This window comes from Tamandua tetradactyla, chromosome 26 (genome assembly GCF_023851605.1).
Source record: "Tamandua tetradactyla isolate mTamTet1 chromosome 26, mTamTet1.pri, whole genome shotgun sequence".
Lineage (NCBI taxonomy): Eukaryota > Metazoa > Chordata > Mammalia > Pilosa > Myrmecophagidae > Tamandua > Tamandua tetradactyla.
The window spans coordinates 36,906,950-36,929,010 of NC_135352.1; the positions used below are offsets into that span (position 1 = coordinate 36,906,950).

General features: G+C 40.7%; 1 protein-coding gene across 5 annotated transcripts in view; it reads left to right on the top strand.

Annotated features, from left to right (window-relative positions):
* The window catches only part of ASB5 (ankyrin repeat and SOCS box containing 5), a 76,309-nt gene that overhangs the window by 10,959 nt on the left and 43,289 nt on the right, over nt 1-22,061 (top strand). Inside the window, exons 2-5 of one of the 5 annotated variants that reach the window (XM_077144300.1) lie at nt 4,760-5,400; nt 6,535-6,653; nt 7,916-8,025; nt 18,514-18,625. In XM_077144300.1, the coding sequence (XP_077000415.1) occupies nt 7,918-8,025; nt 18,514-18,625 (220 nt within the window). In that variant the 5' untranslated portion in view covers nt 4,760-5,400; nt 6,535-6,653; nt 7,916-7,917. Of the gene's footprint in view, nt 1-4,759; nt 5,401-6,534; nt 6,654-7,914; nt 8,026-13,663; nt 13,799-18,340; nt 18,626-22,061 lie in introns of those variants that run through there. The other 4 variants (XM_077144299.1, XM_077144301.1, XM_077144298.1 and 1 more) reach the window with 4 other exon arrangements.

Below are 22,061 nucleotides of genomic sequence, written 5' to 3' on the forward strand. Positions count from 1 at the left end.
CTCCTGGTTCCTGTTTCAGTGGCTGTCTCCGCATGACTCTGGGTCTTCCTTTTTCACATAGCCTCTCTCAGGGCATTTTCTTTTTCTCTAAGCTCTCTCCAAAATGTCTCGGCTTGTTGTCCTCTCATAAAGGACCCCAATAAGGTGTCCTGGTTCACATCTGGGTCACCTCCATGGAAACAGCCTAAGCGTAAGGTCCTACCCACAATAGATCTGCACCCACAGGGATGAATTAGAAGAATAGAGGCTTTTCTAGGGTACATAACAGATTCAGACCAGCACACCATACAAATGGCTCACAATTTGATCACCATTCCCCTTAACCTTGTGGAGCGGTTTATTGGAACCAACAAGGAATGGCCTCAACTCCTGCACCTCCTCCCTATCAATACCTCCAGATACATTCTCCACTCAGTCCCATAGCCATCACTTAGTTTTTCCATGACATGGACAAATGCCACCTGGCTGCAATTTGAACAAACCAGACAGACAGGTTGGATTGACTGCCCCTAGGCAGTCTCTCCAATAACAAGGACTAGGCTCAATTCTATAAATTGAATAGGGAACTCAAAAATGTATCAGCTGGTCCAGAGACCATGTTGTTTGCCTGCCATTGGCCAGTGTAGGTATTCACTTAGAGTGGCCTGACACTTGTAAACAGTGCTTTCTTTCCAGGGGCACCATGTGCATCCTTGGAATTGCACATCGTGTGTGGAAGGCAGGCATTAACTCGCCTACTTTCCTAAAACAAGGTGGCTTGCATCTTACAGGTGATTTAGAAAATACTACCAATAGATCACCTAGCCCTAAGATGACAGTGAAATCTCTCCAAACAGGGCTACCCTCGATTACTTGGAGGACCTCCCCAGAAGGATAACAGACTCATTCTTTATATATACTCTGAGCACAGCTCTTCCCACAGTAAGTGTCCTCCAATTAGAAAAGATGGCACAAAATCTGTCCTTAACTTTAACTGAAATAATCAATGAAGCCACTTCTGCCCTGGATGGCAGACCCTGATGGTTTGTGAGGGTTGTTCAGTTGGTTGGGTCCAGGACCCTGGCTGCCGTTTATCCTCATCCTTGAAGTTTTGTTAATAGTAGTCTTAATTAAATGCTATTAGAGAAAATGTATTTGGCCCCATCCTCTGTCAATCCTGTTGATCACAGTGGCTGACAGAGTGGCACACTTATGGGAAAATCTGCCAGAAGCCAAATTGGTGTAGAAATGGCGGGCGGATATTGTTGGGAGAGCATTCTCCATGGGTCCCTCGTGTTTGTGACTCTTCTTAGGAGCAGAAACATGTGCTGCCTTTTTTCCCCTAGATTGTCTCTTCATGCTGTTTGTACAGCAGATAGCTTTGGGGAGAGAGAGTGAATATCTCCCTCTGAGCCAAAGATCAGGCAGACAGACTGCCTCTAAAAAATGATCTCATTTCCTAAAGTTTGGAGTTCCTCAGTGGTACCAGAAACCCATTACAAGTGCACCATACACCTGGGGCTCACTACACTGCCCCTGTGGGGCTTGGAAGGCACAAAGAACCGATACAAACATGGTGCTTGTGCTGTCTGCTGTCCCATGAATAATAAAGCCACTTACCTCTGACCCAGAAAGCTGTCTGTTCTGTTAGCAGCCATGAAACCATGGCAGGTTAGCTTATTAGCCTGCAAGGAGGGTAAAAATCTCAGATGCCCCACAGTTCTTCGCACAGAGGATGTTTTTAGAATTCATATGTTTGGGAGTCATTGGAATTCTTTAATTTGTGGATTGGTATCTTTTATTGATTTTTTAAAAATTCTCAACCATTGTCTTTCCAAATTGTGCTTCTGTCCCATTCCTTCTTTCCAGTCTTTCTAAGAGCCCAATTAAATGTGTTAGATTTTCTAATGTACCTTTTATTTCTTCTTTCCCATCCTGGATAGTTTCCTCTGCCTTATCTTTGGATAAGTGACACCCTTTCTTTTTATTTTTAATTTTTAAACTTTTTTATTGTATAGTATAACATATATACAAAGCAAAGAAATAAAAAAGCAATAGTTTTCAAAGCACTGTGCAAAAAGTGGTTGCAGGACAGATCCCAGAGTTTGTTATGGGCTACCATATGATCCTCTCAGATTTTTCCTTCTAGCTGCTCCATAATATAGGAGACTAGAGGGCTTAAATATTTACACCCTTTCTTTTATATCTAATCTGTTAGGGAACCTATCTATTGAGCTATTAATTTAACATATTAAGTTTCTTATTTCTAGGATTTCTATTTATTTTTCACTTTAAAATCTGTGATATCCTGTTTCTAAAAATTGCTGAGATGTTACTATTTACCTTCATTTCCATGAGCTTAGTAAAATATTTTATATGTATCCCATTTTGGGAAATGCCACTATCTGGAATACCTATAGGTATGTTTCTGTTGTTTATTATTTGTGCTGGTCCTCATTTGTGTTGATATATCTTTTTTTCATATCTCATTATTTTCGAATGAGTGCTAGACATGTTTAGACAAATTTGTATAGAAGTATTTTAAGCTCTAGAATATTGTCTCTGGAGAGCTTTTGTTTTCTTTGAGGCTCTTGGACTTAGAAACCTTAAATCACGTTAATCTGATTTCAGGAACTGAACATTTCTAGACCATGTATAGTGTATGTATTTCTGGTTCCTTCTTACTCCTAGAGTCCAGCCTTTTGGTATGAACTCTAAGTTTCCAACACTTTACCATAACCTGTATTCTTGGTAAGTCTTGGACTTCCATTTTTACCCTCATTGCCACAAGAAACTATTAGAAGTATTTTGTTTTACTTTCCTAGACTGCTCAAACAAATACCATGAAATGGATCAGGTTAAACAATGGCAATTTATTTGCTGATGGTTTTGAGGCTAAAAGAATGCCTGAATCAAGATGTCATCAAGCCGTCTTCCTGAAGACAGTGGCATTCTGGGGTTGGCTGCTGGTGATCTTTGGTCCTTAGCTCTCCTGACACATGGCAGCCTCTCTTGGCCCCTCGGGCTCTTATGGGTTCTGTTGAGTTTTCGCTTCTGACTGAGCCATGTGGCTTTCTGTGTGTGTGTGTGTGTGTGCGAATTTCATCCTCTTGTAAAGGACTCCAGTAATCGGATTAAGATCCATCCTGGTTGAGGTGAGACACACCTTTCTAATTGAAGTAACCTCATCAAAACATCCTACTTACAAAAGGTTCACACCCACAGGAAAGGATTAAATGCAATGACATGTTTTTCTGGGGGTATATACAGCTCCAAATCACCACAGATTTCTTTACCTCTCTACCCTCTCTTAATGATAGGCTAATGTTCCTAGGACAAAAATGGCCCCTAATGCTCCTGTATCTGGAATTTTCCCTTATCCTGGATTCTTGGTCCAGACATTCTCACGTTCTTCATAGCTCTCATACTACTAGGGGCATAGTTTTAATATGTCATCCAGATTTATTTTATTTTCAATGATAGTTTTATATCTTAATTGACTACATTACCAGAAGCCTGGATTTATTTTGTCTGTATAATATTTATTTACTGATTAATTTACATAAAGTAAATACACAGGTCTTAAATATACAATTGATGAGGTATTATTTTCATATACACGCACACCCGCGTAGCCACCATCCAAATAAAAATAAATGACATTTCGATCTTCCTGTGCAGTTTTCTCTTTCCCATTTCCAGTCATCCTCCTCCCTCCAGAAATCAGGTTTTTTTAAAGTTTCTGTCACCATATATCTGTATTGTTGATCTTGAACTTCATCCAAAATAAATCACATGAAATATACTCTTTTGCTCAGTGTAAGCTTTTAAGATTCAGCCAGGTTTATTACTTTCTGTTGTTCAAGTGTATTATTTGTATAAATATAGCACAATTTGTTTATCCATTCTCTTATTAATGGACATTTGAGTTGTTTCCAGTTTGGATATATATGTCCATTGTGAACACCCTCCAGATTCATTATCTGCATTTTAATTTCTTCTGGGAAAGGGTAGACACTCTTGTAAATCTGAGGCATCTCTGTGTTATGGGAATTTCTTACACCGAGCTGTACCCTCCAACTTAGCATCAGTCAGGTCTAGTTGCCTTTTGGGGGGTGGGCTATTTATTTATTTAACACATTATTGTGATATACTTAGTATGTGCTAGCCACTGTTCCAAACACTTTTAAATATTAGCTTACTTAATAATCACAACCTATTAAGGTAGTTGTTACTAGCACTTTCATTTCACAAATGAATCAGCAGAGGCACAGGCAAAGTTAATTAGCTTGCCCAAGTTCACAGAACTAGCAGATAAGAAAGCAATATTCAAACCCAGACAGTCCAGCATCAGAGGCAGTGCTGCCTCTCCACAGTCTTTCATATGTGGTAGAGAATATAGCTAACATCCCCTCAGATAACCTTACAGTACTTAACTAGACCCATTAAATATGCTGAAGATATTTTTATAATAAATCATTGGTACAAAAAAATGGGTAAAATAAAATGAACCTGCTTGGATAGCAAGATGTTAAAAATAATAGATACTGGGTGAGCCACGGTGGCTCAGCAGACAGAGTTCTTGCCTGCCATGCCAGAGACCTGGGTTCAATTCCTGGTGCCTGCCTATGCAAAAAAAATAATAATAATAAAAAGAAAAAATAATAATAGATACTCACCCAAGGAAGGGAAAAAATACAGTTTAAATGCCTGTTATCCCCAAGTGATGCCTCAATAGTATTCACTTATTCTGATATGATCTTTCATTTTTTCCATGTAGGAGCTGCCCAGCCATTTGACAGACACATGAGAACATGAAAGGAGTTCTTATCCTACCTCTTAGGGAGCCCGCCTTCCCTGCCACTAAAAAACAAAACAAAGCAAAATAAAAACACTGGTTTCATGAACCTCAATGGAATGCATACTCATTGTTGATGATGCTACATCATCTACAAAATATTTACAAACCCACCAATGCATTTGGTGACATGACAGGCCAAGGCCAGAGCGGGGAGCTGTCCCAATGAGAGTTCTTGGAAAGTCTCACCAGGCCAAGCGTGAGGCAGTTATCATGAAAAAAAGATGCCAGGTGTAACTGGAAAGAGAAGTGAGGCTTGAGAATGTTTCATGTACCAAGTGAGAAAGACAAGGAGAGAATATACAGGTTAAACTAGCGCTGGGATTGGCGGTCAAATGCAGGCTGCTCTTGACTTTTTATTGATTTTACACTCTGGGCATTCGACAAAGAGGAAAACAAATCGCAAAGCTGAGAGAAAATCTACTGCTAAAAATTGGTGATGTATTTGTTCCAAGTGCAGACAGAGTCAGCTGATAATGAGTTTAACATAGGGAGAGAAGGACTTTATCTGCCTTGTGCATTTCACTGTTAGATCTGCGGCGCCCAGCAGTGCCTCTCCTGTGGTAAGTGCTCAAGAAATATGTGTTGAATGAAGACACTTTGACTTGGTGAGGCAGAGGGGGTGGGTTGCAATTATTAGCAAGTAATCATTACTGGGGGTGGGCTCATAAAGTCCACACATGATGGGGCTCAGAAGATTGAGGGGTTGCATTAAAAGGGAAATTAAACAAAATTCAGGGCAAACTGTCACAAACCCTTACAATAAGTCCATGATATAACTAGTATCCTGCTTTTAACATGAAAAAAACAAAGTTCAGGGGGATTAAGGAATTTGTACAAACTCACACAGCTCATAAATAGAACAATCGGGACTCCAGCATGAGTTGTCTCAACTTTCTGTTGCGTTGCCCTGTTTATCCTGGGACCGGATAATGACAGCTGCCAGATGCTCACGGAGCAAATGCCCAAGTTTTACAGTGGTTACACGGTATGCATTCTCCTCATTCTCCTGCACCTACAGCTTCAATCAGCTCCCGGGTCTGTGTAGAGTCACAGTAAAACATAACAAAAGGTATTTTGCATCACTATTCTTATCATCAGAATTATTAAATCTTAAGGTAAAGTTTTGCAGTTTCAGACCTTAATTTCTTAAATCTAATGCGGGATCAATTTTAATTCTAAGACCTGAACTGTCAGTTCTCTTCCTAGTGTATCCAGAACTGCATATCTTTGTCACGGGGCTTGGGAAAATATATAAAACTGTTCAAAATGTTTGTGATGAAGAAAACTGTTTGAAAGTTACAGTTATCCTTCATATCACAAAGCAAAAAAACCTCATTTATCTTAGATATAACATTAGTTTTTAACTCTGGTTGTAGAAATGGGCACATTTTTCTGACAGCAGAGGGAGTCTGATGGATTTCCTTTATATAAGTATGCGTCGATTACAGACATAGTGAAGATTTCACATTTAAACCTCACAATATTTGAGGTAGATACTTTTCTTTTGGAGCTGGCTTACGTATGAAATAACTGAGGCACAGGGAGGTTACTGACTTGTCCAAGATTACGTAACAATATTGGAGCCAGGATTTGAATTTATTTATTTTTTTCAATTATGCTGGATGAAATATTTAATATTTTGGAGGAAATTCACATTCTTGGCATCCTATTCACATACTATTTTATCTTATCAGGCTTGTCAAGGAAAAAAGGAGGTCTGCACATTTTCTCTCTTCCACAAATAGATGGAAGAATAAACTCTGTCTCCTTCTCACCTGGCTGTGGTTGGACAGAGCAGAGGTGAGTGAGCCAGGTAAGCCCATGCGTTCTAGGTAGATGAAACACTCTCATTCCCAGCTTCATGTTGTTGCTAGCAAGGATAATGTGTTTGCAGGGCATGTTATGGGCATTACCCGAAGTTATAAAGCTCTAGCAGGTGCTCACCAGAAGCTGAGTGGGAGGCCACTGAAAAGGGGGCCACCATGGCTCCACGGACATCATCTTTTCTCTCATTTTCCATGGGATTAGTCGGTCGTGGGAAATGGAGGCATGTAGAAGTGTTCAAAATTGGCCGTAATCATTGGGAAAAGATAAAATAAGAACTATTACTGTTCTTGTTTTATGAAAGGTAGATTTTCAAATCTACTAAGAAAAAAATTAAATATTGTTCCATATAATTCACAATTATATTTAAAAGTAAATTTGAAAAGAGATCACACAAGGGAGTAGCTATATTGTGAAAGAAACTATAATCCTAAAATCCTATATTAGTCAGTGTTCTCTAGAGAAACAGAACTAACAGGAAAGACCTGTAAGTATGACATTTATATAAATGTGTTTCATGCAACTGTGGGAATGAAAGAGTCCAAAATCCATAGGGCAGGCTATAAAAGCTGGTGGCTCGGATGAAGGGTCTGGACGAACTCCACAGGAGAGGCTCCCCCCTTATCTCACTGTTGAAGACACTCCTTAGTTGATCACAGATATGATCAGCCACAGATGCAATCAGTTGACTGATGATTTAATACATCAGCCTTCTGGTTTATCAAGCAGCCATGAAATATCCTTGCAGCAATGGTTGAGCCAGTGCTTGGCTGACCAGACAACTGGGCATCATCACTTGGCCAAGTTGACACGAGATCCTATCCGTCACAGATTCTAAACAGGGTCATTCACAGTTCCCACTTTTATTAGTCAGTCAGCCACGTTCCAGGGTAATGATACATTTTTTCTTCTTTGACAAAATGAAAATTATTAATTGCTAAAAGTGTGTATGCATCCTTAGCAAATTATCATATTGGAAATACTGGAAGAATTCTCTTGGGTCCTGACTGTCATAGTGAAAGGCTTATCCTTAAAGAGAATTTTTATTAGTTGGGTGACTAAGATGAGATGATTGAAACAAATTCTTAATCACCAAAGATTTAGGTTGGGCCAGTTAGCTTCAGCCCAGTGAAATACACAGGCATTTCACCAAAACCTACTTATAATCCAGTCCTCACACAAATGTACACAGTGAATCACGGATAGGGTGAGTGGGAAGGTGGCAGGTAAATCAGACATTGTTTGTTTCAGTGATGACTTATGAACAAGAACCTGAGAAGAACTGCAAGGAGAAACACCTCTTTTGGAGACCTAGCCCTTCCACCACTCCCAGCGATATAATCGTGGACAAATTAACTCCTGTAAGTTGTTTTATGGAAAGGGATAATAATGTCTACTTCATAAGTTCTTCATAAGAACCCTAGAAAATACAAGTAAATCAGGACTTTACTGTAAAAGCAAAAGAAACACTAATTCAAATTGGTTCAATTAATCATAACGGCAATGAATTTATTATTTCGTGTTATTGGTTTCAGGCACAGCTAGATCTGGGTTCTTAAATAAGGGTGCCTTGAAACTGCCTATCCGTTCTTGACTATGCTTTCCTTTGTGTTGGCTTAATTTCCAGGCAGGCTATTTCCTTCCTGACAACAACAGTTCCTAGCATCTCTTGGCTTATATCTTGCTATCTTAGCCTCCCGAGCAAAGTCAGAGCACCTTACCCAAAATGCTAGAAGTCTCAGAAATGTTTCTCATTGGCCTGATTGGGCAAAGTGTCCTTCTTTGAAACCAAGAGGACAACTGCTAAAACTAACAATGGAAGAGGGGTGATTCTCTAAAGAAATGCTAGGTTTGTAAAAAACAAACAAAAAGAATGTATTGTAACAGATAAGACATTAAGAACGGTGCTTTGCACACAGTTGGTATTTAATAAGTGTATATTAATAACTGGCTATTCTACCTTCAAATATGTAGAGAGGCCAGCCTTTAGCCAAGATTTCCTGGCCCACACATATGTGATTAGAGCCTATTTACTCTAAAGCAACCACTAGTTGAGACTGATAACAACATGTGATATTTGTTTTAATGATAGAGGCTATTCTGAGTTTTGGAGAAAGCCAAGTAAATTCCCCCAGAGAACCTGTATAAAATCTAAGTTAATGACAGCTCTGTGAATGAATTTTATGGTTTATGGTAATGCTGGCAGAGTTACTGTCCGCAGCCGTCTCGTTCGGCTTCTGATCCCCGGCCGGCGAAGGGAACAGGAGGGGAGAAAGAGACAGGCGCAGGCAAACCGACTCGAGTGATAAACACGGGTTCGAGGCACGCAACGGTTGTGAGCACAGACCTTTACTGGAGTTAAGCTTGCATTCTCTGTTACAGGTTCCACGCGGGACAAGATACCCCGCGGGGGAACAACCTCTATGCGGCCGTCAGGTACGGCTCCCTGCGGGTCGTCTCCACCCACCCTGTCCGGGTAACCTCTTATATACTGTGCCCAAACCCAATAGGTTAGTGCCACGTATACAGAGGTGATTGGAAGATAGGGTTGGTGGGCGCGTACGTCATACGCGGAAACAGGATGCGGGCGCCATCTTGACTCACTCGATGGGCGGGGGGAACTCTAGAGCAGGCTGCAGCGCGACCACTAGGCCTGACCCGGGAGGCGGCTCTCCACATCTCCCCCTTTTTTATTATTTTTGGTCCGTAGACCCTTTCTTAGACCCAGTGTCTCCATTGATGAGTGAGCTCCCGTGAGCTTGATTAGCCCACTACTTGTTTTGGTGCTTTGGGGAGTCTGGACTAGGCTTGCTAGGCACCAACCAGAATGCCTCCTCATATAGAGACCGGAGAGCCCGTGAACTGGAAACCACGTGACTCTCCCTGCAGTGCTTCGCCTCGCAACTGGGCTAAGCGGGGCTCAGGAGAGCGGCAACCAGAGTCGAGGGTGTCACTAGATGTCTCTGTGCAATGGCCGGAGTCTAGTCTGGCCAGGACCGTGACTCTGCCTTAGAGATCATCCTTTAGACAAAAATTATGACTTCTGGTGCCGCCTTTTACACCCGGGACACGGCCATGGGCTTTGCAGCAGATCCTGTTTTCGAGCGCCCCGCCCTGAGTGGCCGGGATGGACCGTCCGGTGAGGGGGAGGACCGGGCAGCGGGACGGTCGTTGTCAGGAGCACCAGGGGCGAGTGACATAGCCAACATGGTAGTAACACGCAATTGCTGCTGTGTCTGGAACAAGCGTTCTAACAAGCATTTAACAGTGACTAATCCCACTAATAGTCCCACCGCTACGAGAATCCAAGTAGTCAAATTGGGCCAAGAGAACCAAGAGGTGACTTGGTTCCACAGACTTTGTACAGTCTCGCCCAGTTCGGAAAGGTCGAAGGCAACGGGGGTTAACTTGATCTTCCCAAGCACTTTAAGGTCTGATTCCACCTGTTGGGAGAGCGGGGGGTATTAAAACTGGTCCCCCTTCTAAACAATCGAAGGGTGACCGGCGTTTTCGTTGCCATCTCGTCAGTCGCCGCCGTCATCAGCAGAGTTGGAGGCCTGATCTGATGGTTCAGGTTGAAGGCTTGTTGGTTTTTTGGGCAACAGCTCCGTGGCCTCCTCGGGCGATGTCACGGTTCTCACCAGTCTTTCCGGAACCCACACTGGTTGACGTCCTGGTTCCTAGGGAAAAACACAAACAGAGCCTCTGGCCCAGCTGAGCACTGGGTCAGGGCCTTGCCATTGTCCTGACAGGACATCCTTCCAACGGACTAGACCTCTATGTGGAGGACTCGGAGTAGTGTGTTGAAGGGCAGGTGTCATTCCCTGTGAATTTTCATTTAAAAAATTATATGTAAATAAGGCTACAGACAGTTGAGCCTTCGGGGACAGGCCGTGGCCTATTCCCCCTTTCTGTTTTTTGAGCAAGTCTTTAAGAGACCTGTGTGCTCTTTCAATGATCCCTTGCCCCTGAGGGTTATAAGGGATGCCATGCTTTAATTGGACTTCCATATTATCACAAAATTTTTGGAAGGTTCTACTGGTGTAAGCAGGTCCATTATCTGTCTTTAATATTTTTGGCTTACCCCACGCTGCCCAAGCGGCGAGGCAATGAGCAATAACCTGGTGGACTTTCTCTCCTGTTTCAGCAGAGGCAAATAATATCTGAGACCATGTGCCTACTGACACATGCAGGTATTTAATTTTACCATAGACTCCATGCAATTATTAATGGCTCTTAAATCATGTAACAATCTCCATCTGCCTGATTTTTTCTTTATGACAAAAATAGGGGTGTTCCAAGGTGATGTAGAGGGAATGATGTGGCCCTTTTTTAACTGATCTGACACTAGAGTGTGTAATGCTGAGAGTTTTTCCTGTGATAATGGCCACTGAGGCACCCACACCGGGGTACTGGTCTTCCATTTTAGTTTTATAGGTGTGGGTGGGAATCTCCCCTCAGTGGCCCCTAGGAAAAACCCAGGCCTCGTTTATCAGAATTGGAGACAGCTTGTATAGGCCTTGCGCGCCCGTGCAATGAGGCTCCTAAGCCTTTGCCGGGGACATATCCCATTCCTTTTAACAAGCGCTTAGAAGTTGGAGAGCAGCCACTGTAATTACCTGATTCGGCCACCAGAGGGAGCCCGTGGTGAGGGTTTTTGGCGAGATCACCAAAACCATTCACCGGAAGCCGCCGCGCCCCTGCAGCAGACGCTGGCGGGGCGGAAGGCTGCGTGGGTGAGACAGGGGGCCTCCCCCAATCGATCAGCGGAGGCGCGTCTGCACCCTCGGTCTCGTCACCATCTGACTCTGAGTCAGAGTCGTCTGAACTAGCGCCAGACTCTGGCGGCTTGCCTTTACGGGAGCCGTCCGCAGACGAAACTGACTGAGTTTCTTGGAGCGCGTGCCGTGCCTGCAGCAGGGCGGAAGACGGACTTAGGCCTGTAGCATTCTCCGCCTCAAGACAAGCACGAACGGTCTCCCATATAGGGACCAGGATCGGGTCCATACAAAGGCCCGTCCGGCGCGCCCGTTCTATGTCATTACCAAGTTTTAACCAAGAAGGCAGACTAAGGCTCCCGGAGTGGGCGAACCAAGGTGCAAAAGCAGCAACATCGTCTAAGAACCGCAGGAGGGAACTCTTCCTAACCGAGATACCCCACTGCTTCAAAAGGGTCTTTAAGGGAGCTAACAAAGGTGAACTTCCTGACTGCCCCATGCTTGCAGTCGGCACTGTACTTTAATCACTCGGAGAGCTCTTCCGAGTCCCCGGGGCTACCTGAAAGCCCGCGGGCCTTAACTCTCACGTAATAAGAAGTACTCACCTTCTCGCGGTGATCAAGCGCGGGAAGTCCGCTGCGAACTCAAGAAGCACGTCCTCACCAGCTCGGGGAAAGGCAGCAGAAGGGTTCCCCGTACGGGCCACCACTTGTCCGCAGCCGTCTCGTTCGGCTTCTGATCCCCGGCCGGCGAAGGGAACAGGAGGGGAGAAAGAGACAGGCGCAGGCAAACCGACTCGAGTGATAAACACGGGTTCGAGGCACGCAACGGTTGTGAGCACAGACCTTTACTGGAGTTAAGCTTGCATTCTCTGTTACAGGTTCCACGCGGGACAAGATACCCCGCGGGGGAACAACCTCTATGCGGCCGTCAGGTACGGCTCCCTGCGGGTCGTCTCCACCCACCCTGTCCGGGTAACCTCTTATATACTGTGCCCAAACCCAATAGGTTAGTGCCACGTATACAGAGGTGATTGGAAGATAGGGTTGGTGGGCGCGTACGTCATACGCGGAAACAGGATGCGGGCGCCATCTTGACTCACTCGATGGGCGGGGGGAACTCTAGAGCAGGCTGCAGCGCGACCACTAGGCCTGACCCGGGAGGCGGCTCTCCACAAGTTACCCTTTTGTTCCATAATTCTGGAAGTATGGCTGGTGGCCAAAAGCAAGACTTTGCTCCCAGATGGTACTATTAGGCAAAACAGAAGAGCTCTCATCCAAACCTCACCATCCCCCAAAATAATAATATTTACAATTATAAAATCTCTATGAGAGCTTATCCTTCATAAACAGGCAGTCTGCTAGGAACCTTAGGCATTGACACCCATAGTTCTGCTGTGAATATGTTGTTTATGACAGAAGCATTACCTCACAGTGTCCACACCTACACCAGGAGTTATGACAACACATTTTGATTCACCTTTGTGAAGTGTCTATTTCCATGAGCACAGCATTTCCATAAGTGAAGACAGATTAAACAGCATCTACCAAATGGAGATATAGCTAAATTCAGTTATTGATTCCTTCCAGTATTTTATCTTGAAGTGTAAATGTCTGCTTTTATTTCTAGTGTATACTAAACATCTAAAGCTCCAGTGTATTTTAAATATCTAAGGGTTGCATTTGCCTTTCATTTTTTCTTATGAGATTTCACAAAACAAAAAAAAAATTAGAATTATATTTTCAATGGTGTTGTAAGTACAATAGTAAGCTATTATGTTACCAGTAATAACTTGTGTAGCTTTTGACTTACATTTTACCAGCAACCATTGACCCTCCGATTTGTGGGCAAGTGACTTTTCTCAATTGGCATTCACTGTTTTCAGTTCATCCTCAGCAACCCTGTTCTGGGGCTGGGAAGATGCCTGACATGTACTGAACATTAGCAACCTTCCTGTTTGAAATATACTTTTGTTTTTTTTGAATATTAGGAATAAAAATTCAAAAGAAATCTTTGATTTCTACCAGGGAATAGGGTTCGTATTTCTTTTTTTAAAGAAAGTAGTCATTTCAGTGGGCTCACTATATTTCCTCTACCTAGAAAAAATAGGCAATTTTTATTTTGTCAATTTTTATTGATATTTTCAGTCTAGCAATGGGGTTCAATACTGTAGCTAAGTCAAACAATTAATTCCCATAATATCTGGTAGTGAGATTCTCTCTTCATGAAAATTTAAAGAGTAGTCTGGTCACATTTACAAGTCTAAGCTTTGTCCTATCATTTTCAACATCTGGGTGACATGAAACTAAGTCCCAGAAACACATTTATTTTATGTATACTTCATGCCATAAGACCACGCCTATCACAGTATGAAGAACCCTGTTCATCTAATACCCTGACAATTCTAAAGGAGAAGGTGAGCAAGAGACTTGAAAGGAGAAAAGCTGGGTCCCAGGGGTAGCTTGGCAGAGGACCTGTCTTCTCATACTCTTGGTGGTAAGGAGCACAGTCTGTATCTAGAAAGGTGACAATAAGAGGCAACCAAAAAGCTTGTTTCTTTGAAAGTTCACAGTATTTCCCTGCTTTCCATTCCATTGCCTTTTGAAAACACTGAAATGAAGGTCATCAATGAACTCCTTCTATCCAGACCCAGTATCTTTTCCTTCATCCTCATCCTATCTGTTCTTACTCAGCCATTTGACCATATTCTGCATTCTCAGCATTTTTAATACGCTGTTTCAGTTACTGCATTGGTCACGATTCTGCAGAGAAATGGCATCAAAAGGATATGTGTTTGTGCATGTGTACATGTATACATAGGATGAGATTTATCTTAAGGCACAGCTTCACACAATTATGGGGACTGAAAAGTCTGAATTCTGTAGGGCAGGTGGGCAGGCTGGAAATTCCAGTAAGAGTCATATTGAATTTTTGAGTCCCAAATCTGTAGAGGAAACCAACAAGCTGGACTGAGGTATAGTTGGTGTATTTCTTCTCTCAGAAACCACTGATCTTGCTCATCAAACCTTCAGTGATTGGATGAGACCCATTCACATCGTGAGAGCGATCTCCCTTAAAGTCAATGGATTGTAGATGCTCATCACATCTACGGTATACCTTCACAGCAAAATCTACACCAGCACTTGACCAAACCTAGTCAAGTTAACAGATAAAATTCACCATCCCAGCTCTATCCCAGTTCCGCGTTTGCCCCTTCCTCTTTGCTGTTTTTATGGGAACCTCTTACTGACCTTTAGCCTTGCATAGTCCAAAAATATCAGCTAAGTCATGAAATATTCCCCTTATTCTTTATTTCCATTTGTTCAACCCGTGCAAGTTTCCATCTAATTTAATCTCCATAGCACATCTAGCCTCCCCTACTATTTTAGGTACCTGATTAATTACGATCTTATATTCATGTCTTTGCTACAGTGTGTGTTTGAATTTGTGTGACTGTGTGTGTCAGTTTCGGGAAGCATGAGTCATATTCACTCAGTTTGTAAGCTCTTAAAAAAAGAAAATATGAGAACAATCTGAGCACATATTTGAGAGTCAGAACTGTGTTCAAATAGTGCTGTTACTCATCATTGACATTGACCTTGAACTCTCTGATCCCAAGTTTCCTCATGTTTAAAATGAAATAATCCCCTCCCCAGATTGGAATAAAATAGTGAGAAGATTTCTGTGATGCATACTGCATATTGTAGGCCCTCAGCAAATTATTTTGTTTGTTTTTTCTCCTCTCCCATCACCCATTCTGGTAACACAATGTTGCACACACAGATGGTGCTCTATGAATATTTTGGTGAGACTGATTGGAAACTAACAAGATTAGGAAAGGAAGCATGTTCTAGCCTAACACAATAGCCAATCGATTATTAATCAGATTATTAATCAATTTATCTGCTCAACATGGAAAATTATAAAGTGTTTATCTCAATATATTGCTTAAATTACTAATTGCTATTTTGATTCCTCAAAGAAAATGCTGATACCAGGAATATATATGCACAATACTTTTATGTGTCTTAAATATTATAATGGTTTTACTTGGATGTGTCTATAATGTGAACAAAGCAGCATTTAGTTTATATTTGATAAATATACTTACTATGGGTTATTTTATTCCTCTTTAATTTTTATTCAGTGATAAACAGAGTAAAATTTGCCAAGGGAGGCTGGCACAGATAACAGACGTGTAGGAATCAAGGAGCCGATTGAAATAAAACCTGACCTATCTTGACATAAAATCCTAACTATTTGACGGTAGTATTTTTCTACTAGTAAAAATATAAAAGGGTTGAAACTTGATGCCCCAATGATGGCAGCCTTCATGAAATAAAAGTGTTTCTCAACCCAAAAGAATCCAGGCTCCTGATAAGCCGTGGGGTTGACAGTTTAACGATGGGACTTACTGGTAAAGAGGAAGGAGTGAAACCTTAGAAGGACGCTTAGTTGTGACTAAAGCGGGTGGTTTCATTTCTGACTCTGAAGCACTGAGGTGGGAGCTGGTGCAGTGACTCAGAGCGCTGTGAAGGTCCAGCTGTCTCCAAGGCACGCCTGTCCAGTGGGTGGTCACACAGCATCATGCCAGAGGGGAGGACGGCAACGGTCATGGAATTACCTAAATGGTGCCACCTCACCCCTAGTGAAGAAGAGGAACATTCTGTCAGAGTGTTTACCTTTTGCACATTGACATGCATTTTCAGTATGTGTGAAATCACATACTGGGTCTGATTCATGGCTGCTTGGTCAGGTATTCTCCCTCTGATAAGAAAACAATGGCCGATTTCAGATAGAGTGTGGAAACTGCTTTCTACTATACTGATCTAGTTTATGTTTCTGGGAACCACTCAGCCAATGGTGAAAGAAGAAACCTGATTTGTTTGACACAGTGATTTTACAGCAATGTCTTGTCTTAGGAATGTTTTATAAATCAACGCAAACGATAAGATAGACCACAAAAAGTATGGACACCGAGGCAGATAAGTGCATTCTTAGAAAAATATGACCAGTTGCCGATAGAGTCCTCTTTTCCAAGAAGGGCCTCTTCCATTTGTTATGATATTTGTGTTCCTGGAAATATCTTTGTACTTATTTTGGAAACTTCTCAGAAGAATTGATAAGCACTACCACAGCTAAGAGACCCCAAATGTGGTTAGATAAACATATAAATAAGTTCCCTGTGTAATATATTGTATTATGGCATATTATTTTTGGCTTAATTGCCAAAATATTGCCATTCTACATTATTTTCCTTAATAATTTATTCTAGTTTTCTTTTATAATGTAGCTTGCCTAAGGATCTCAATATAGACAATTGCAGTTAAATCATGAAATAAATCAGAATGGGGTTGTTCTAGTTTGCTAGCTGCCAGAATGCAATATACCAGAAACAGAATCACTTTTAAAAAGGAGAATTTGATAAGTTGCTAGTTTGCAGTTCTAAGGCTGAGAAAATGTCACAATTAAAGCAAGTCTATAAAAATGTCCAAATTAAGACACCAAGAAGAGGTTATCTTCACTCAATAAAGACCGATAAAATTCAGGGTTTCTTTCTCAACTGGAAAGGCACATGGCAAATATGGCGACATCTGTTGGCTTTCAGGCTTCTTTCTTCATGAAGCTCCTCTGGTGGTGTATTCCTTCTTCATCTCAAAAGGTCTCTGGCAGCATGGGCTCTCTGCTCTGTGGCCCTGCTGTTTTGAAGCCTTCTCCAGAATGCCTCCTCTCTTAAAGGATTCCAATTCACTAGTCAAGACCCACCTGGAATGGTGGAGTCACATCCCCCTCTATTCAAAAGCTTGTACCCACAGTTGGCCGAGTTACAGCTTCATGGAGATAATCTAATCAAGCTTTCAACAGACAATGCTGAGTAAGTTTTTTTAGGATATGCAAATCCTTTCAAACCAGCACAGGGGTTAACCAAGATCATTGACCTAAAAAGTATATTTTTTTCCTATTTTAAACAGTCCGGATGAAACACTTATGTTTGCTTAATTCTTCTGGTGTGCCACTTGCTAGAGAAGCCTTTTCAGGCTTAGATTCTTCCTCTTTGTGCTCCCAGGCTTCTCAGTCCCTACCTAGAGTCTACTGATATGTCTATTTATATATCTGTTCATCTGGTTCTTGCTGGTTCCTGCCTCTGTGCTGTGAGATCCTATTGGCAGGGACCATTATATTCATCTTTACATCCACAGCATCTAGTAAAATGATTGACACAAAGTAGGTGCTTAAAAAGTGTTACTGGATGAATGAACAGCCTAAATTTATTACTCCAAGATTTTCTAATCTAACCATGGAAAACCTAAACTTTCACAGTTTCTAAACCAACAACCAAACCCTAAAGGATAACTTCTTTAGGAAGCATCACTCCTCATGTCACAGCACATCCAGGTGTAAAGCTTTGAATACTTAACATTAATAAAATTTTCTGAGATTTTCGCCTCTGTCAACAACCACAGAGAAAAACTTACTGTAGACAAATAAGTTATTTTGATAACAAGGAAAGCAACGTTACTGGCTGGTCTGATGAATAGTCATTAAGATCATCGAGTCACTCATGATTTATTTGCTGACATAGCCCATGGTCCACAAATAGTACCATTTTAAAGGCTTGAATAGGTTGGCTTAATTTTACCTTGATATTATGCGTATCATCTGCCTTAACAAGAAGGACCACATCCATGAAGTCGTCAAATTGTTCTTGATGAGTAGATACCAAAGAGGAAATCATTTTGCATAAATTTCAATATCTAGAAATGAAATCCAGAGCAGAGAGGCGGGGGGTCATTTTAAACCGAGAATGGAAAGTCAGGAGTTTTATAAATGGGATGCATGATGCAATTGCTTCCATGGAATATTGTCAGACCAATAGGAGTTTGTGAAGAACCTTTACGGACAGTATAAATATTTTGAGCTGTAGGCATCATTACCAGCTGATATTTTCTTTCCTCAGGACCAGCTGTTCAGAGTATCCCGGACTAGAGCCAGGCACATTGGAGACTTGGAACTAACTGAAAAACTGCCGCAGATTCTTGTGCAGCAATGTCAGTGTTAGAAGAAACCCGACCATTTGCCCAACAGTTATCCAATGTCTACTTTACAATACTTTCACTTTTCTGTTTTAAGCTTTTTGTGAAAATCAGCCTTGCCATCCTTAGTCACTTCTACATTGTGAAAGGCAACCGGAAAGAAGCAGCAAGGATAGCAGCTGAATTTTATGGAGTAACTCAAGGACAAGGTATGTTTATGATAATACTCTCTTATTTCACGTTGAGTTTAACTACCGTTTGATCCAGCATCCAGGGAAACATCACATGCTTTTCTTTATAGGTTGCTTCAAAGTAAATGTTTTGAAAACTTCTCATTACGGAAAATATTTGTCAATTCATTCCGTGACTTCATGAAAGAGAAACTTACTTTGCTGTGCAAATGTTTGGGTTAAAAAAATCAAGGTTCCACTGCAGAATAGATTTATAGCATCCTGTCAAATATATATTTTTCTTTTAATAATCATTTACAAACTTTAAACATTTCACTTGCAAAGTCAACTTTTTATTTTACTAAGATTAACCATTTGATTACAAAATAAGGTTGTGTCAGAAATGAACATTTTATGACATTTTCCTGAGATACTTATTACTGTTCAATTGGTGAAAAAATAATTATAAGAAGATAGGAACATGAATCAATAAATTTCACATGTGCAGCCACGTACATTTATGCTCCTTAGAAAAAATTGAAGTGTGAGACCAAGATGGGGAAACAATGATTTTAGCCATAGACTTAAAAGGCTGTAAAACCATTTAGTTCTAGTGAATCAGTAATGTGTACAATAAAAATCAGTCATATGTTAAACTTCAAAGTGACATTTTAATTCCTTATAGTCTTTTGATTAAATTTTTGGTTTGAAAAGTAGCAGACATGCATGCACATTTTAGTGCGCAAAATACTTATAAAAGTAACCTAAATTTTCAGAAGAAAATTCACTATCATACAAATAGAGGATTTAGATTTGAAAAATAAAAGAGCACAAAGTAGAAGCTTGTCTTCTTAAAATCTGTTTTCCTCCATTTTACAGTTTGTGGTAGAATTCATTTTAAAATCTAGGCTTCTTTTGTAGACGCATGGAAATTTGAGTGAAAGTTGAAAATCTCTTTTGGTATGTGAGTGGATAATCAGTACATTTTTTCTTGAGGAAGGTTATTCCCATGCAATGAGGGATTTACTCAAAGTAAGGAAAATCTAAAGGTCAATGTGCAACTTCCACAGAGAGGATGAGAGGTAGAGGTAGTAGGCAGGACTTAGTTCTTCACCCACTCCCTCTGCTTTAGAACAGGTATAATTGCATTTAAATGTGATGGATCACTAAGTGATGCTATTGAAAATGAAAAAAGTCCAGCTGGTAAATGAAATGTTTTGTTTAGAAAATAGCAAACATAAGGATACTAGATTTAAAAATAAAAGCCATATTTCTGGATATGTCTCAATAAATGATCATAAGGTGATAAATTTACTTTCATAGGCAGCTTATAACTCATTATTTCATAAGCAGATTTTGTCTATGTGTTATGAGAATTGTCTTACATAAAAATTGGCTAAAGAGAAAGAAATATTTTTTGGTGGGTTGAGAAGGGTTTTACATAAGCTATGGAAGCTCCTTTTGAGCACATTTAAATAAAAAGAAACGATTGCCTCCTCTTTAGACTGATCTCAGGGGGCTTTTTCAGGGAAGTCACAGAAATAAATGTTGATTCCCATTTACTCTTATGAGGTAGTCTTAAGATATATTAGAAGTCTAGGGTTAGATTCCAAAAAGGAAGGAAGAAAGAAATCAACACTCACTGATAGAAAACATTTTTTCCGATCATTTAAAATGAGAACCCATTTTAAAATTTATCTTGGGTTATTTTTACTTTTATTTTTGGCATGGGCAGGATCTGGGAATCGAACCCAGGTCTCCAACATGGCAGGTGAGAACTCTGCCACTGAGCCACCCTTGCCTGTCCTACCTTGGATTGTTTTTAATGTTAAATCTACTAAACAAAATTTTCCCTTCCAATATTTTGCGTTAATCCATATATAAAAAATAGAATATTTTAATCAGAATTTCTATTCAGTGTAAGGCTAATTAGTCTTCATGGTTATTTTATCATTAGGAGGAGAATCATGTACTTTACAAACTCTTTCGTAACCTCCTAACTAAAAGAGTTCATTCTTGTCCAGAAATTATTTTCTCCATTGTAACATCGTTCCTTTTTTTTTTTTACTATGAACTGTTTTAATTTTGTTTATATATTTATAATTAAGTAATCAGACTTAATTAGCTTTTCATAATCCAGTAATTTCCTCCTTCCTTGGGAAGATTATCACCTTCATTCCACTTTGAATTAGATTTCCCATTACTGCTTTCAAAACTTAGCCAGATTGTTCCCCCAACGTTTCTGACATGGAGTTGCCAAATTCCGTGAAATATGAGATGATGTGTGTATTTTCATGCCTTTCATAATCGCGGCATAATTGACACCTCCTCATGAGCAGTAGTACTTTGGTATGAAATAAAAGAAACTGTTAGTCTTGCTAGCTACTGCTGCAAATCAGCTCACTCAGTCAAATGGAGGGTTATTTTTTAAAGTACTTTGCAATCAGGCTTGAGACCATGGTACAATTATCCAACAAAAATGCTGAAAAGCTAAACAGTAGCTAAAATATCTGAAGGTTATTTCCTTCCCTATCCCTTTGCTAGTCCCATAAATTTTGCAAATCTACCTTTTCATCTTTTGAATTGGAGACTATTTTTTTTTTTATTAATTCCACCATTATATGCAAGGTACTTCTTTATGCTTTCTGTATGACTCCCTCCTATATCCTTCTTGCTGTTGGTTATCCTGATTACATTCTCCATTATCAGAAGTCTAGACCATTTTTAAGCTAGTACTATATTTTGAGATCGACAGTGAACTAATGGGAGTTTGTACGGTGTTTTCAACTACAATACTAAGCAGTACAGAGAGCAAATTAGGATGTGGGGAAGTTCATTACTTTGGTGACATGAATCCAAGTGCCAGAAGAAGCCATGAACTGCTGATATTCCAAGGACACTTCAAGAGGCAGTTCCTTTCTTCTGTTAAGAGCAATATATTTTAAGGTCTATCTTAGGTCTTGTGTTAGTTTGCTAGCTGTTGGAATGCAATATATCAGAACTGGAATGGTTTTTTAAAAGGGGGGATTTTATAAGTTTTAAGTTTACAGCTCTAAGATCATGAAAATGTCCAAATTAAGGCATCCAGGAAAAGATACCTTGGTTCAAGAAGGCTGATGACCTTCTGGGTTTCTCTCTCAGCTAGAAAGGCACAGTGCCACATTTGCTAGTTTTTTCTCCCAGGATTCTTTGGTGGTGGGGGTGTTTTCTTTCTGCATCTCCAAAGGTCTTTGACTGCATGGGCTCTAAAGCTTTTTCCAAAATGGTTCCCTCTTGAAGGGCTCCAGTAAGCAACTCCACTTTGAATAGGTGGAGACACATCTCCATGGAAACCATCTAATCAAGTTACCACCCACAGTTGGGTGGGTCACCTCTCCATGGAAACAATCAGAAAGATCTCCATGGAAACAATGAGAAAGAATAGTGTGATTTGATGGACAAGGAAGGAACAAAAAGAAAAAAAGAACAAAGGATG